General features: G+C 42.3%; 1 protein-coding gene across 2 annotated transcripts in view; it reads left to right on the top strand.

Annotated features, from left to right (window-relative positions):
- The window catches only part of LOC121536650 (double-stranded RNA-specific editase 1-like), a 174,461-nt gene that overhangs the window by 148,573 nt on the left and 10,302 nt on the right, over positions 1-15,586 (top strand). For both annotated transcript variants that reach the window (XM_041844063.2, XM_041844062.2), the window contains 4 exons: positions 3,012-3,180; positions 3,517-3,668; positions 10,882-11,050; positions 13,342-13,523. In XM_041844063.2, the coding sequence (XP_041699997.1) occupies positions 3,012-3,180; positions 3,517-3,668; positions 10,882-11,050; positions 13,342-13,523 (672 nt within the window). The remainder of the gene's footprint in view (positions 1-3,011; positions 3,181-3,516; positions 3,669-10,881; positions 11,051-13,341; positions 13,524-15,586) is intronic.

The raw sequence follows: 15,586 nt of genomic DNA, 5'->3' as shown, positions 1-15,586 counted from the left end.
TTTACATAAGTATTCACACCCCTATGAGCTCAGGTGCATCCAATTTCCTTTGATCATCCTTGAGATGTCACTACAACTTGATTGGACATGCACTGTCTACCTGTGTACAATTCAATTGTTTGGACATGATTTAGAAAGAAACGCAGCTGTCTAGATAATGTCCCACAGTTGACAGTGCATGTCAGAGCAGAAACTATACCATGAAGTCCAAGGGACTGTTCATAGATCTCCGAGAGAATTGTGATTAGCCATATATGTGGGGAAGGGTATAAAACCATTTCTGGAGTGTTGAAAGTTTCCAAGAGCACATTGATCTCCATTATTGGGAAATGGAAAAAAAATTGGAACTACCCAGATTCTGCCTAGAGCTGGCCTTCCGACCAAACTGAGCAACCGGGCAAGAAGGACCTTGTTCACGGAGGTGACCAAGAACCCAATGACCACTCTGACAGAACTACAGAGTTCCTTGGCTGAGATGGGAGAACCTGCCAGAAGGATAAGTCTCTACAGCACTTCACTAATCTGGGCTTTATGGGAGAGTGGCCAGACGGAAGCCACTCCTGAGAAAAAGGGACATGACATCACATTTTTTTACATTTACATTTTTAGTCATTTAGCAGACACTCTTATCCAGTGCGACTTACAGATAGTGAGTGCATACATTTTTATACTGGCCCCCCGTGGGAATCGAACCCACAACCCTGGCGTTGCAAGCGCCATGCTCTACCAACTGAGCTACACGGGGGGACATCACGCCTGGAGTTTGCAACAAGGCACGTGAAAGACTGATAGCCCAAGGCAAAATATTCTGTAATCTGATGAGACAAAATGTAACTCTTTGGCCTGAATGCTGTCTGGAGAAAATCAGGCACAGCTCATCACCTGTCTAACACCATCCCTACTGTGAAGCATGGTGGTGGCAGGATCATGCTATGGGGATGCTTTTCAGTGGCAGGGACTGGGAAACTGGTAAGGATAGAGGGAACAATGAATGGAGCCAAATACAGGCAAATCCTTGATGAGAACCTGCTTCAGAGTGCAAACTACCTTAAACTGGGGCAAAGATTTCCGTTCTAACAGGACAAAGACCCCAAGCATACAGCCAAAGCAACGCTGGAATGGCTTCAGAACAAGAATGTGAAAGTCCTTGAGTGGCCCAGCCAAAGCCCAGACTTGAATCCCATAAAATATTGATTGCTGTTCACCCCCGCTCCCCATCTAATGTAACAGAGCTTGAGAAAAACTGCAAGGAAGAATAGGAGAAAATCCCCAAATCCAGATGTGCAAAGCTGATTCAGACATACCAAAGACGACTCAAAGCTGTAATCGCCGCCAAAGTTGCTTCTACAAAGTATTGACTCGGGTGTGAATGCCAGTGCTGAATTTGTAAATCGGGAGGTCCCGGAACACATAGTGAGCGTGAGAAGGAGGGTTATCCGAGGGGCTCTGAGGTACCGGTGTCAAACACAACGTAGCAGCGCGGCAGACAGAGTAAACAGCCAAGTAGCCTACTGTCTATGGTGGTAGCACTCTCCAAGGTGCTGATTTAATTCAAAGCATTTTAGACGTCACTGCACTATGCCCACATACTTGAATATAGCTGCGGGGCTTACACAAGTCCGAATTTCTTATAGCCTAATTTTCTAGACATCAATATAGAGCAACATTCTTAGACACTGCAGAACACCCGCCAAATGCATGCATACATACATACTCAGCTGTGGGGCTTACAAGACCCGAAGTTCATATAATTTAAGACATGTAGCAGTAGAACAAATATCACTTCAAATAAAATAAAATTAAAAATTACGTCTGAGGCATAGGATGTTAACCTACTGTACATTCCACCCATTATTTTGCTAGTTGAATCCCTCCAGTTGTTTCTAGACCCAAGCGCCCTACCTTTTTGCATGTTGTACAGCCCAACTTTGAATTCTGCAAATTGCACCTGATCCGAGCACTTCATCAGTGGATGCACTGAACCCCTCTCCCCCAGATCCCCGTCTCCCGCTGAGTCTGACTCGCTAGTATGCCTACTAGCTAGTGGAGGTGCCGTTGGTGACGCTGAACTGGTGGGATTAGCAGCGCTGCTAGCTAAGGCATCGCCATCAGGAACAGTTTGCCCCTCACTCCTCTCCTCCGGCAATGACAGTTCTCTGGCTCGTTCTGGGTTCGATTCACCATCTTTCTCTGGATTTTTGGACTTAATGTCATCAAACTCGATTTCCTTTTCTTATCCATTTTTTATTTGACTTTCCCACGATTCAAATTCAGTAGGAAGACGATATGTGACGTGATTACATAGGGACCTCTTCACTAGCTGACCACCACTACCAAGACCTGTGTCAAGATCAGTTACTTACAACACCGGCCCTTCCCACAACATCTATGTACAAATAAGAGAGCAGGTCTGGAATCAGTGTGGCAAGATGGGATGATTACACAGAAGGATCACCGCGCTTTTACATGATGGTCTTTCTGGGGGCCAGGAGAAATAACGAGAAGGCAACTTGATTTAACGCTGATCGCTTTTATTAGAATGTCTACAGTGCGAACAGTGAAACAATTAATAAATCATGCCGCGACAGGTACCGGATCCGGGCAAATAGGTGCCGGAACAAACAAAGTCAAATCTGAGAGGTGCCGGATCCTGTTCAAATTAAGCACTGTTGAATACTTATGTAAATTAGATATTTCTGTATTTCATTTTCAATACATTTGCTGAAATTTCTAAAAACATGTTTTCACTTTCTCATTATGGAGTATTGTGTGTAGATGGGTGAGGAAAAAAATCAATTTAATACATTTTGAATTCAGGCTGAAACACAACAAAATGTTGATTAAGTCAAGGGGGTGTGAGTACTTTCTGAAGGCGCACTGTACATGTCCCTTATCTAAAATACAATAAAATGTAAATGAAATGGGATAATAGAAAAGGAAAAACCATCAACACAAATGGCTTTTATTGAATGTAATGGTGAATTTTGAGCCTCTCTGTTCCCTACCCCCAGGCACGGACGTGAAAGAGGCCCAGGTGATCTGTGTCTCCACGGGCACCAAGTGCATCAACGGCGAGTACATGAGTGACCGCGGCCTGGCGCTCAACGACTGCCACGCAGAGATTATCGCCCGCCGCTCGCTCATCCGGTACCTCTACGCCCAGCTGGAGCACTTCCTAAGGTGAGAGGTCAAGGGGTGAAGGCAATGGCAGAGGCCGTTGAAAACACAAACGCACACAATGACTCCCATTTTGATTGGAGTTTGTTCGTTGTAGCTAACCTTTCTTGGGTCATGAAGTCATAGTCCTGGATTTGTATTTAGTTGTAAAATCAAGTCCACTGTTGCATAACTTTTTCTATATGCTGTAATGGTTGCAAATAGTTTATTCAATTGCAACATGGCATTCCTTTTTTGTTCTTGCTTCAGCTGATTATTTTAGTAGTTTTTGTTTTCTGTGAAATTTGGTCCCACTGCCCACACTTTACTGTCCCCCTTTTTTCACCCTCTGTCACCTAGCAACAACAAGGAGGAGCAGCAGAAGTCTATATTCATGCGCTGCGACAAGCGTGGCTACCGACTAAAGGACAACGTCCAGTTCCACCTCTACATCAGCACCTCGCCCTGCGGAGACGCACGCATCTTCTCGCCGCACGAGGCCGGCATGGAAGGTACGAGGCACTGCTCCTTACCATATGACAGTAAGAGATGTGGCCAAGCCTCTTGCTGACCCTTCTGTGCCACCATGTACAATGATGGCATGATTCCTGTCTTCTTCATCAGATGCATATGTCTGGCTATCCAGCGCCTGCTTAATGCTTTTAGATGTGAATGGAGATGTGAATGCGTTCTGCCCTTAAGTTTATATGAAGCCTAGTTATCGGTTACTAGGCAGACCCTATGTTAATTTGTGATGCACAGTCATATAAACCCAGAACAACATTTCTGATCATAAACTTCTTGTTCTTAAGTTAATGCAATTCGCTGAACTATCTCTTTAATGCAAGTGAAAAAGAGCGCCACCAAGTGGTGTTAGACTCCGAAGGAGGTGCCAATTTAAGATTTTAGATTTTAGTCATTTAGCAGACGCTCGTATCCAGAGCGACTTACAGTTAGTGAGTGCATACATTATTTTTTTTATTTTTCATACTGGCCCCCCGTGGGAATCGAACCCACAACCCTGGCGTTGCAAACGCCATGCTCTACCAACTGAGCTACATCAACTGAGGTACAACTTCCCCGGCTTCCCGGTTAGAGGACGTAGAATGACCGGTAGGAGACAGATCAAACATTTATTACGACACTCAAGACAAACGCACAGCAAACAAGAAGGAGTAATAGTGGAAGTGAATAGTAATAGGGGTTTGCTCTGGAACAGAAGGAAATACAAAACATGTATTACATGGCGGTAATAGCAGGCTAACGACTAATAGCAATGCTAACAGTCAGGCATGTGCACAGATAGGAGTATACCTGTGCAGAGCACATACCTCTTTGCCCTTCTGATCTCAAGTGCTCTTTTGGATGGTAGTATTTTCCATATACATCTTTGGTGATTTGTTGTTCTGAACCCATTGCCTGCAAATCGTCAAATGTCAAATTTGGCTATTGATAAGCGCCTAAATTGGAACACAGTGGCTGTACAGTAACATGCTATACATGACGTCAGACCTCAGGTTCTCCGCTTCATAGCGCTGTATGGGTTTTGACTGACAACCGTTCTAAACTTGAGCACTGCGCGCGACAAGAAGATGCCCAAATCCCTCCCGCTAATTGGGCTACTTTTGAGCATTTGTTGTCTGTTGAAAAATTAGATGTTAAGGATTATAATAAATACTGCTTTGATGAAGCAAACCACACTGCCGTGAGTCCAAATTTGCACTTCACATTTCCGTATTTAAAAACTCATGTCATTTACAGTATCAACATTTATGATCACTATGTTTGATCTAGAATGACAAGGATGACGGGTGGTATCCAGATTTTCATATCGTCATACCGTCCTTCCCTCACCATGGGATTTACGGTATTATCGGCTAAGTACACAACAGGGCACCACTAAAAAAATCTAAAGCCCATTGAGCGTCTATTACCAGAATGCTAACAAAATTGGCACAAGTTATAGTGAATTTCCATGGAAGGTGCTAGCTAAATATGCTAATGAGCGCAAATGAAAATAAACTAATTGCAAAGATGGGCAATTCAGCTCATAAAGTCTGGACATTTTACAAGCAAATGTGAACGAGAGACGTTGAGCAAATTAACAAAGTTTTGACGCATGCTTGTCTGTAGGAATAACAGTACTTGCTCTCCAGCAGCATGTCTACAAGCTGTGTCTGTCTGGAGTCGCTAGGGCAACGGGCCTGCCTGCTCTGTTCGGAGAAGAGGGGGGAGGAGCAGACAGCCCGAGAACAGAGATAGCAGTGGCAGCTGTAAAAATAACTCATCCAAAGTGTTTTGACTTCTCAAAAATGGCAGAAAGCTAACACAATATGATGCCCCGTCACCTTATTAATTCATCCACTTACTTAGATAGAAAAGTAAACTTAGAGGTTGTGTTAATGCAGAAATCTGCATTTTTCACGCGGGGGGGAAAAAAGATAAAACGCATCAGAAATATCTTGTCGCGTTTTGTAAATGCAGATCTAAAATACTTCTTATTGTAACTGCTGCTCGGCATCAGACTAATTTTGTGCCTCAGTTGCACTTCTAAACTCGGATGAGAATTCACGAACGGGCATTCTATCAGCAGACAGTGCTCTGACTGATGTGGAGCTACTTTTCTCGGTGTAGCCAGCCTATTTTTCTTTGTAAAGTGCAAGATTACCTTTAAGCAAAACATTGGGAAATGTAGCTGGCTGCATTCTTTCTATGATAGGCTTAAACATTAGACCATGATGGCCATGCATCGTTTTTGCAAAAAATACCTTTCTTTTTCATTGTAAGCTTTTACTTGTGTGGCTGCCAGCCAAAATATTGTTTCACTTCTGTTGTCATCTAATGAAAATGAAGCTATTTTATGCCGAATGTGTTGCACTAATGTATTTTCTTTGAAGGAAAATGTTTTATATATTGTGGTAAACCGTGGGGTGTTGTTGGGTTGAGCGCACAGGGATGGACACAGAGGGTGGTTCAAGTCAGAACACGACTTTACTAGGCAACAAAAAATAAACATAACAACAAAATAACTTAGGGTTGGCTTGGTTCTTCTTCTCATATTCATCTCCGTGCATCCGGGAGCTTCGTTCCATCTGTAGGCTCACTCCTCGCCGCTCTCTTTTTCTCCCAGGATACCACAATAAATATATATATATATATATATATATGTAATTATTTACCTTTATTTTATCAAGGAGTCCTACATAAATTACAGAAAATAAACACATCAAAATATAAATGCAAGCAGAAAGAAAAACATGGTCTTTAAAAAAAAAAAAATCTGTAATAAGGTCCTCAATCAGCTTTCTGAATTGCCCTAGAGGCAGCAGAACAGCAAATGTAAGAACGTTTTGAAGATTGTTCCGCAAATAAGGTGCAAGAAAACTAAAAGCTGATTTACCTAACTCAGGAGAGACCAAAGGAATTTCCAGAGTTAGCCATCCCTGAGACCGGGTGTGGTAACTCATGTCTCTAAAGTTGAGTAATGATGTTAGGTACAGTGGGACTTTTTGTAAAAGGGCTTTATAAATGAAAACATTGAAATGTATCAACCTATGTGACATCAAAGAGGGCCAACCAACTTTCTGGTAGAGAATGCAGTGATGAGTACTAAAATTGTCAGCCGTAATAAAGCGCAGTGCGCTATGATAAAATGCATCTAACAGCTTTAATGAAGTGGCAGCTGTGTTCATATAGATGATGTCACCATAGTGTAGGACCGATAGGAACGTCGACTGAATAATCTGCTTTCTACTATTTAGCGAGAGACCGGACCCATTTTTATTCTCAGCTTAACTAACTCATCAATATGCTTTTTAAAAGACAGCTTTTCATCTATCCAGATGCCCAGATATTTGTAAGCACGGACACGATCAAAATGGACACCATCCAAAGTACATATGCTTAAATTAGACTTATTTTTATGCGATCTAGAGAACAACATATACTTAGTTTTACCTGCATTCAGTACTCATTTCAGGTCAATTCAGTTTTTATGTAATACAATGAAGGCAGACTGTAGTTCGGATAGACCCTGGTCAACCGTTGGGGCAATAGCATACACCACAGTATCATCAGCAAGTGCAGGTTACAATTTTTTTTCTCGATAATTTGATATTGTTAATGTAAAAAGTACAGGACCCGGAATCGACCAGTGTGGGATAACTTTCGGAATATCCAGTAGATATACAGTACCAGTCAAATGTTTGGACACCTACTCATTCAAGGGTTTCTCTTTATTTTCACTATTTTGTACATTGAAGAATAATAGTGAAGACATCAAAACTATGAAATAACATCATGTAGTAACCAAAAAAAGTGTTAAACAAATCAAAATAAATTTTATATTTGAGATTCTTCAAATAGCCATCCTTTGCCTTGATGACAGCTTTGCACACTCTTTGCTTTTTCTCAACCAGCTTCACCTGGAATGCTTTTCCAACAGTCTTGAAGGAGTTCCGACACATGCCGAGCACTTGTTGGCTGCTTTTCCTTCACTCTGCGGTCCGACTCATCCCAAACCATCTCAATTTGGTTGAGAGCCGGTGATTGTGGAGGCCAGGTCATCTGATGCAGCACTCCATCACTCTCCTTCTTGGTAAAATAGCCATTACACAGCCTGGAGGTGTGTTGGGTCATTGTCCTGTTGAAAAACAAATGATAGTCCCACTAAGCCCAAACCAGATGGGATGACGTATCACTGCAGAATGCTGTGGTAGCCATGCTGGTTAAGTGTAAATAAATGACAGACAGTGTCACCAGCAAAGCAACCCCACACCATAACACCACCTCCTCCATGCTTTATGGTGGGAACTACACATGTGGAGATCATCCGTTCAACCACACCGCGTCTCACAAAGACACGGCGGTTTGAACCAAAAATCTCCAATGTGGACTCCAGACCAAAGGACACATTTCCACCGGTCTAATGTCAATTTCTCGTGTTTCTTGGCCCAAGCAGGTCTCTTCTTATTATTGGTGCTCTATGAAGCATTTACTTGGACTACAATTTCTGAGGCTAGTAACTCTAATGAACCTGTCCTCTGCAGCAGAGGTAACTTTGGGTCTTCCTTTCCTGTGGCGGTCCTCATGAGAGCCAGTTTCATCATAGCGCTTGATGGTTTTTGCGACTGCACTTGAAGAAACTTTCAAAGTTCTTGAAATGTTCCGTATTGACTGACCTTCATGTCTTAAAGTAATGATGGACTGTTGTTTCTCTTTGCTTATTTGAGCTGTTCATGCCATAATATAGACTTGGTATTTTACCAAATAGGGCTATCTTCTGTATACCACCCCTACCTTGTCACAACACAACTGATTGGCTCAAACGCATTAAGAAGTAAATAAATTCCACAAATGAACTGTTAACCAGGTACACCTGTTATGAAATGCATACCAGGTGACTACCTCATGAAGCTGGTTGAGAGAATGCCAAGAGCGTGCAAAGCTGTCATCAAGGCAAAGGGTGGCAATTTGAAGAATCTCAAATATAAAATATATTTGGATTTGTTTAACACTTTTTTTGGTTACTACATGATTCCATATGTGTTATTATTCTTCAATGTACACATTTTTTAAAATAAAGAAAAACCCTTGAATGAGTAGGTTTGTCCAAACTTTTGACTGGTAGTGTACATTGAGTTTTATTTGTCAAGTAATTGCACATCCCTGAGCACTCTATTGAAGTAAAAAAACAGACGTGACTGGCTCAACTACATAAGCGTCATAATGTAAAATAATGTGACAGTTGAAATGAAGAACACAATCATCTTTATCTCCTACCGAATTGCAGAAGTTGACTGCAGGTATTTACTTAAAAAATAGCTACAAATATTAAAATGTATTGAAGACTTCAAATAAATTGTTTCAACGGTAGTGAAAAACCATCCCGTGGCTGTTGGCTATAGAATGCGTTTTAAAATGCAAATAGTCCGGGTAGCCATGATTAGCTGTTCAGGAGTCTTATGGCTTGGGGGTAGAAGCTGTTAAGCTTTATGGACGTAGACTTGGCGCTACGGTACCGCTTGCCGTGCGGTAGCAGAGACAACAGTCTATGACTAGGGTGGCTGGAATCTTTGACAATTTTTAGGGCCTTCCTTTGACACCGCCTGGTATAGAGCTCCTGGATGGCAGGAAGCTTGGCCCCAGTGATGTACTGGGCCGTACGCACTACCCTCTGTAGTGCCTTGCGGTTGGAGGCCGAGCAGTTGCCATACCAGGCGGTGATGCAACCAGTCAGGATGCTCTCGATGGTGCAGCTGTATAACTTTTTGAGGATCTGAGGACCCATGCCAAATCTTTTCAGTCTCCTGAGGGGGAATAGGCTTTGTCGTGCCCTCTTCACGACTGTCTTGGTGTGTTTGGACCATGATAGCTTGTTGGTGATGTGGACACCAAGGAACTCTCAGCCTGTTCCACTACAGCCCTGTCAATGAGAATGGGGGCGTGCTCAGTCCTCCTTTTTACCCTGTAGTCCACAATATTCTTATCATGTTACTGAATTTATTCAGAGGATTTTCAGATTTTGTTATCAACAAATGCGGCAAAAAGTACAGTAAATGTGAAATGCATATAAAATCAAGTGTAATATTTGTATTCAGTCTTGTCAGGTGAACTGTTGTGTCCTCACCTTTTAGTCTAATAATTTTCCCATAATCTCCAAACTGTTCCCTTTTAATTGCTACCATGGTTATGTATATGCTTTCCATATTTCTTCTGTAAGAAACATTTCAATTTAGCCTAATCCATATAGGCAAATTCCCACGAGTGTAAGGGGTTAAATGCTGCTGCTAAGTGAACATGTACATATAGGGCTGTCCCCTTTGGTGACATCATATGTTTAGTGACCTTTGACAACCAGAGTCAATCAACCTCAGCTTCGGGTCAGAGTCTCCATTCCACTCACTTAGCTGGCTGACACATTTTTTAATCAAATTTTACGCTTGTTGAGAATTCAATATCAGAGCTTGTTTATTTTATTCAATTAATTTTTGTATGTTTTCCTCTTATGCTTGGTTTCGTTTAATTAGGATTTCACATTAATTAGTGGGTCTGTTTCTCTCCCTCTCTCTCTTTGCATCTCTCTCTCTCTCCTTTCTCTCTCCTCTCTCTTCTCCTTTCTCTCTCTCTCCTTTCTCTCGCTCTTATGTCTCTCTCTCTACCCCGCTCTCTGATTACTCACCCTCTTTATGTCACCAAAATTATTCTGTCACAATGTTTCCCTGCATTCAGAGAAACACAAAAGGAAATACTCTTGTACAATTAGTCAGTGAGTTGATTAGGCCTGCTGGCGTTTTGAATTAGATTCCAATATTTAGAAATGCTTTGATTAATACAATGAAGTTGTATTTAAAGTTGTATTTTGTATCCTTTGCACTGTTGAGATGATTTGGTGTCATGCCCTAGAGGACCACAATGGAAACAAGTCTCTTGACTTTTTTGTGTATGTATCCTCGACAATTGTATCTATATGTATCTGTTGCCTGGTGTAACATTTTATGTATTTTAAATTGTCAAATAAAATAAAATCTACTGTGTAAGTGTACATGTTGCCAGGATTACATACATATTGGTGGTACTGACCCTTAATAGCTTATTGACAGCATCCAAGAAAATTGATTTTGTGTGATCCATTTTAAAGGCAAAATCAGATACATTAATTCATGGTCTGAAAGCAACTGGTTTAGGATTAATCCATCGGTCTTGTACTTGTCCCCCCTCCCACAGACCAAGGCGACCGACACCCCAACCGGAAGGCGCGGGGCCAGCTGAGGACCAAAATAGAGTCTGGGGAGGGGACCATCCCTGTGAGGACCAGCAACACCATCCAGACATGGGACGGGGTGCTGCAGGGAGAGAGGCTGCTCACCATGTCCTGCAGTGACAAGATCGCAAGGTAACCTGGTCGTTGTGGCCCCTTTTGGTATCTCTTTCACCAAATATCCTCCCCCAAAGCCAACAAGATTGTGATACACCATGTAGTATCGATAAGTGGTGTGGTCCAGGTTGTTTCAATTGAGGAATTGAATTGGACTCCAATTCTTGCCCATTACTTACTTAATCCTTACTGTCAGTAAGCTCTTCTTGTGGTCGATACAGCTATATTTTATGGCCTACTTGTATGAACCATAGTTAGGCTACTAGTATCTGTGTAAAGATGTCCGTTAAGTTGCTGTAAGTACAGGTTGGGCAATTCACCCATAGGGCTACGGTGATGTCAGCCAGTGTGTGCTGTGGTGATGGCATGGTAATAGAGCTAGCAGTGTCAAGCCTAATGACCCACATACACACATTCTTCCTTCAGTGTGCCGTGGCTTATCTACTCCTACCCCTACAGAACTTCACCTACACACACACACACACACACACATAATGCATTGATGTAGAGTATCTATCAGCCACTTCCACCCATTTAGCAGACTCTGCGTTGCTTCTTTAATGCATTGGAATAGATTAATACATGATTAATTGCGGTTTGGTTGAAATACTGTTTATGTATGAGTTATACTTCTTTAATTGCAATTATTTTGTGTGTTTTCAGCTAGTTTTGTTTAGATTGGCCTGTGATACAATGCAGAAATTTCTGCCAATGCGTAAGAACAAAAATAATATTGTAAAAATGAATAATGGAGGATTGCAAAATTGCGTAGTGGGCTGGTTTTCTAGAGCAGTTAGTCTTTGTTTTATATGTGATAGCACTTAGTTGCTAGGCGTTATCCTGTATATCTCACTTCAGTCAGGCCCAGTCTCATTTGATTCAGGCAAATCGATGAATCGATGGGGTCCAACCCAGGTATTTTCGCAGGCAGCCCACACGGCCCTGCTCACTGTCCACAGTCAAGGCAAAGCTATCTATCCCTCCCCGTTGATGTATGATGCAATCAACTCCCTAACTCTCCCTCCTAGTCCCTTCCTCCAATTTCAATGCCAACAGGAGTGTCACACGCCTAATGTTTTTGAACATGCAATAATGGCAGTCGATATTATTATACTATGTAACAAAAAGATCTGAGTCAAAGGAAAACAAGATGACAGTATACAGGTAGCCTGTGCACTAACCTAGCGTATAGCCTGATTTTAGAGCAAGGCATAGAAAGTGTCTTAACAGAACAGGCTTACCCGCCAGTTCTCTACACAACACATCCTCTCCCAACATGACCATGGCAGCAAAAAGGAAAGAAATGCACTTCCTACCATCTCCGAATGAATGATTAATGACTCGGCAATGGCCATTTAGCTAAATGAACTAGCGTTGTTTCACCTAGCCCTCATTGTTCTTTCCCTGTGGTTTGTGTTTTTTTACACCATTCTCCTTTGATTAACTGGCCTGGCGCTAAGGCATTATATGGAGGCCTAGGTCTTCCTGTTCCCAGCAAGTTAAAGGGCCTCATTAGAAGTGTTACTCTCCAGAGTTGTTTTTTTCTTTTGAAAAAGCAACTGATTGTGACGGCATTCAAAGTCCCAATCACTTGAGCTTCATTACCACTCTCCGTTAGCACACTCAAGTGTGGGTCTGTGTGCATGCACGCGAGTGTGCATGTGCACACAGAGCGGTGATATTTGTGTCTGATTTTAGGTTCTTTGATTGTGCTCCCCAGAACCTCCATGGCCACTGGGGGCCGGCTGCTATTCGTAAGGGGCTAAATCATGTTTATCAAGTCAGGTGGATGAGAGGAGGAACAACAGTAATGATACAGTCCAACGATCAACCCCCCCATTGCATATGGAAGATGTCCCTGCTGAGGTCTAATGGAAAACTGGAGGTCTCCTAGCCTTGTCTGACTGCGACTCCAGTCTGTCTTAATTTCACACACTCTCACGCACACTGCCTCAGGTCAGGAGGAGAGCGGAGCAGCAGTTATCAGAGCTGTTTGTCAGGGTCTCGTTTCTGTCGTCTGGTAATGGTATTTTAACTCCCGTCTGCCTTTTGGAAGTCGCCTCTCTCCAAGGCAATTGGCATAAATGCTTCATTGAGAGTGTGGAAGGAAATTGATGGGAAAGATGGCTCTGGTAATGTAACAACACAGAATGTAGAGCGAAAGAAAGGAAATTGGATCGTTCAGAGTGAGTACCCATTCCTAAGTTGTGTGCGTGTGCACGCATTTGTGCGTGTGCACCTTTGTGTGTTTCTGTGTCATTGTGCATGCGTGTGTACTTGTGTATACTAATGCAACATCTCTGTTGCAGATGGAATGTGGTGGGCATCCAGGGCTCTCTTATGAGCTACTTCACAGAGCCAATCTACTTCTCCAGCATCATCCTGGGCAGCCTGTACCACGGCGACCACCTCTCCCGGGCTATGTACCAGCGCATCGCCGACATCGAGGACCTGCCCCAACAGTTCAGCCTCAACAGGCCTCTACTGAGCGGTCAGTACCCTCACCTTTACACCTTGACTTCTTTGCACCCCTAATACTGTAGTGTCTAGACTCTCCTACACTCAGGGCATTGTAAATTGGGACACACAAAGGAATAAAAAAAACATTTTGCAACAGAAAACAACATTCTGTCCAGGTAGTCGCTCCGTGTTAAAGTCTCTCCCCGTTTTCATCTCTTTGGAGTCTAATGAACACGACATGGGCGTAGACACTCATGCCAAGGAAAACACACTACACTAACTCAAGTAGCACCGCATGCATACACGTTCAAACATTCCAATACTTTCAACACTCTTTTTAGGTGGCTAGTTGTCCTCTGTCTGTTTCCTCACACTGTCTCTGTGAACCCTAATAAAACTGGACACTGTGACTCCGTGGGCACAAGGGTAAACACCAATCATGGGTAATCAGATAGGATTAGGGGTTCCCAACCTTTTTTCCCCCAGAGCCCCCATATTGAGAGAGCCTATATTAAATACCCACCAGCTTGATTTTGTTCAATTTGAGGGAACTAGGAAATGTTCTGTTTTGAAGCTCATTTCCTGCTATTCTATTTAGTTTAACAAGACTCTTGACATCTTTTAGGTAGTCTATTTAACCCTTTACACTCATGGGAATTGGCCTATATGGATAGGGCTAAATGGAAATGTTTCTTACAGAAGAAATATGAAAAGCATATGCATAACCATGGCAGCAATTGAATGGGAACAGTTTGGAGACTATGGGAAAATGATTAGACTTAAGGTGAGGACAACAGTTCACCTGACAGAAGACTGAATCCAAACATTACACTGTTATTTATGTGCATTTTACATTTACTGTACTTTTTTCCGCATTTGTTGATAACGAAATCTGAAAATACTCTGGATACATTCAGTAACATGATAAGAATATTCCTGGAAAATGTGGGATAAGTGCAACATAAGACATCAAAATGACAAGGGTTTGAGTGAAAGGGCTAACTGATGTCTCCAAATGGCCACACTCTTCTCCAAAGTGTGCATAGTTCCTAAGTCATTTTAATGACTTTTTGACTCAAAGAAGATTCTTCAACTATAAGGTGCTTGCTCTCATTGAGGAACTAGAGCAAGTACACGTGTGTGTGTGTGTGTGTGTGTGTGTGTATGTATGTATATATATATATATAATATATTTCTTTTTTTAAACACGACCCTGCATCCCCGCCATCACACAATTACTGTTGTTTAAGCAATCCAAAAACGGTCGATTAGAAATCGCAATCTGGGGGCAGGTGGGCATCATTTGACAGCTTGTTCTATTGCCAACATGACCAGCTAAGTTATAATGCAATTCAGGGAAACCGATCACATACCGAACAAAAATATAAATGCAACATGCAACAATTTCAACGATTCTACTGAGTTACAGTTCATATAAGGAAATCACTCAATTGAAATAAATAAATTAGGCCCTAATCTATGGATTTCACATGACTGGGCACCCATACTTGAGAAACTGGCGCACCCGCTGTGGAGCAAGGCCTATCCAATCGGAATAACTTTTTCCCCACAAAAGCGCTTTATTACAGTCAGAAATATTCCTCAGTTTCATCAGAAGCCGGATGTGGAGGTCCTGGGCTGGTCTGGTTACACCTCGTCTGCGGTTGTGAGGCCGGTTGGACGTAGTGTCAAATTCTCTAAAACGACATTGGAGGCGGCTTATGGTAGAGAAATTAACATTAAATTCTCTGGCAACAGCTCTGGTGGACATTCCTGCAGCTCTGGTGGACATTCCTGATATGCCACCCCTGTCAGGTCAAAGGACAAATGCTCACTAAGAGGGATGTAAACACACTTTCTGGGATCTTTTATTTCAGCTCATGAAACATGGGACCAACACTTTACGTGTTGCGTTTATATTTTTGTTCAGTATAATTTTGGTGCGCATAGAATGCTGTCATGAGTGCATTCAGGTGTGTGTGTGTGCCGCGGTGAATTTACTCAAATACAAACAGGAACATTCTGTTCAGAACAACCCAGGGTATGACTCAATGTCATCTTGTAACTGTACATAGTGATCATAAACATTGACAC

This window comes from Coregonus clupeaformis, chromosome 23, assembly GCF_020615455.1.
Source record: "Coregonus clupeaformis isolate EN_2021a chromosome 23, ASM2061545v1, whole genome shotgun sequence".
Lineage (NCBI taxonomy): Eukaryota > Metazoa > Chordata > Actinopteri > Salmoniformes > Salmonidae > Coregonus > Coregonus clupeaformis.
Note: the sequence above shows the minus strand (reverse complement) of the source record. Positions and strands in the feature narration are given on the sequence as shown.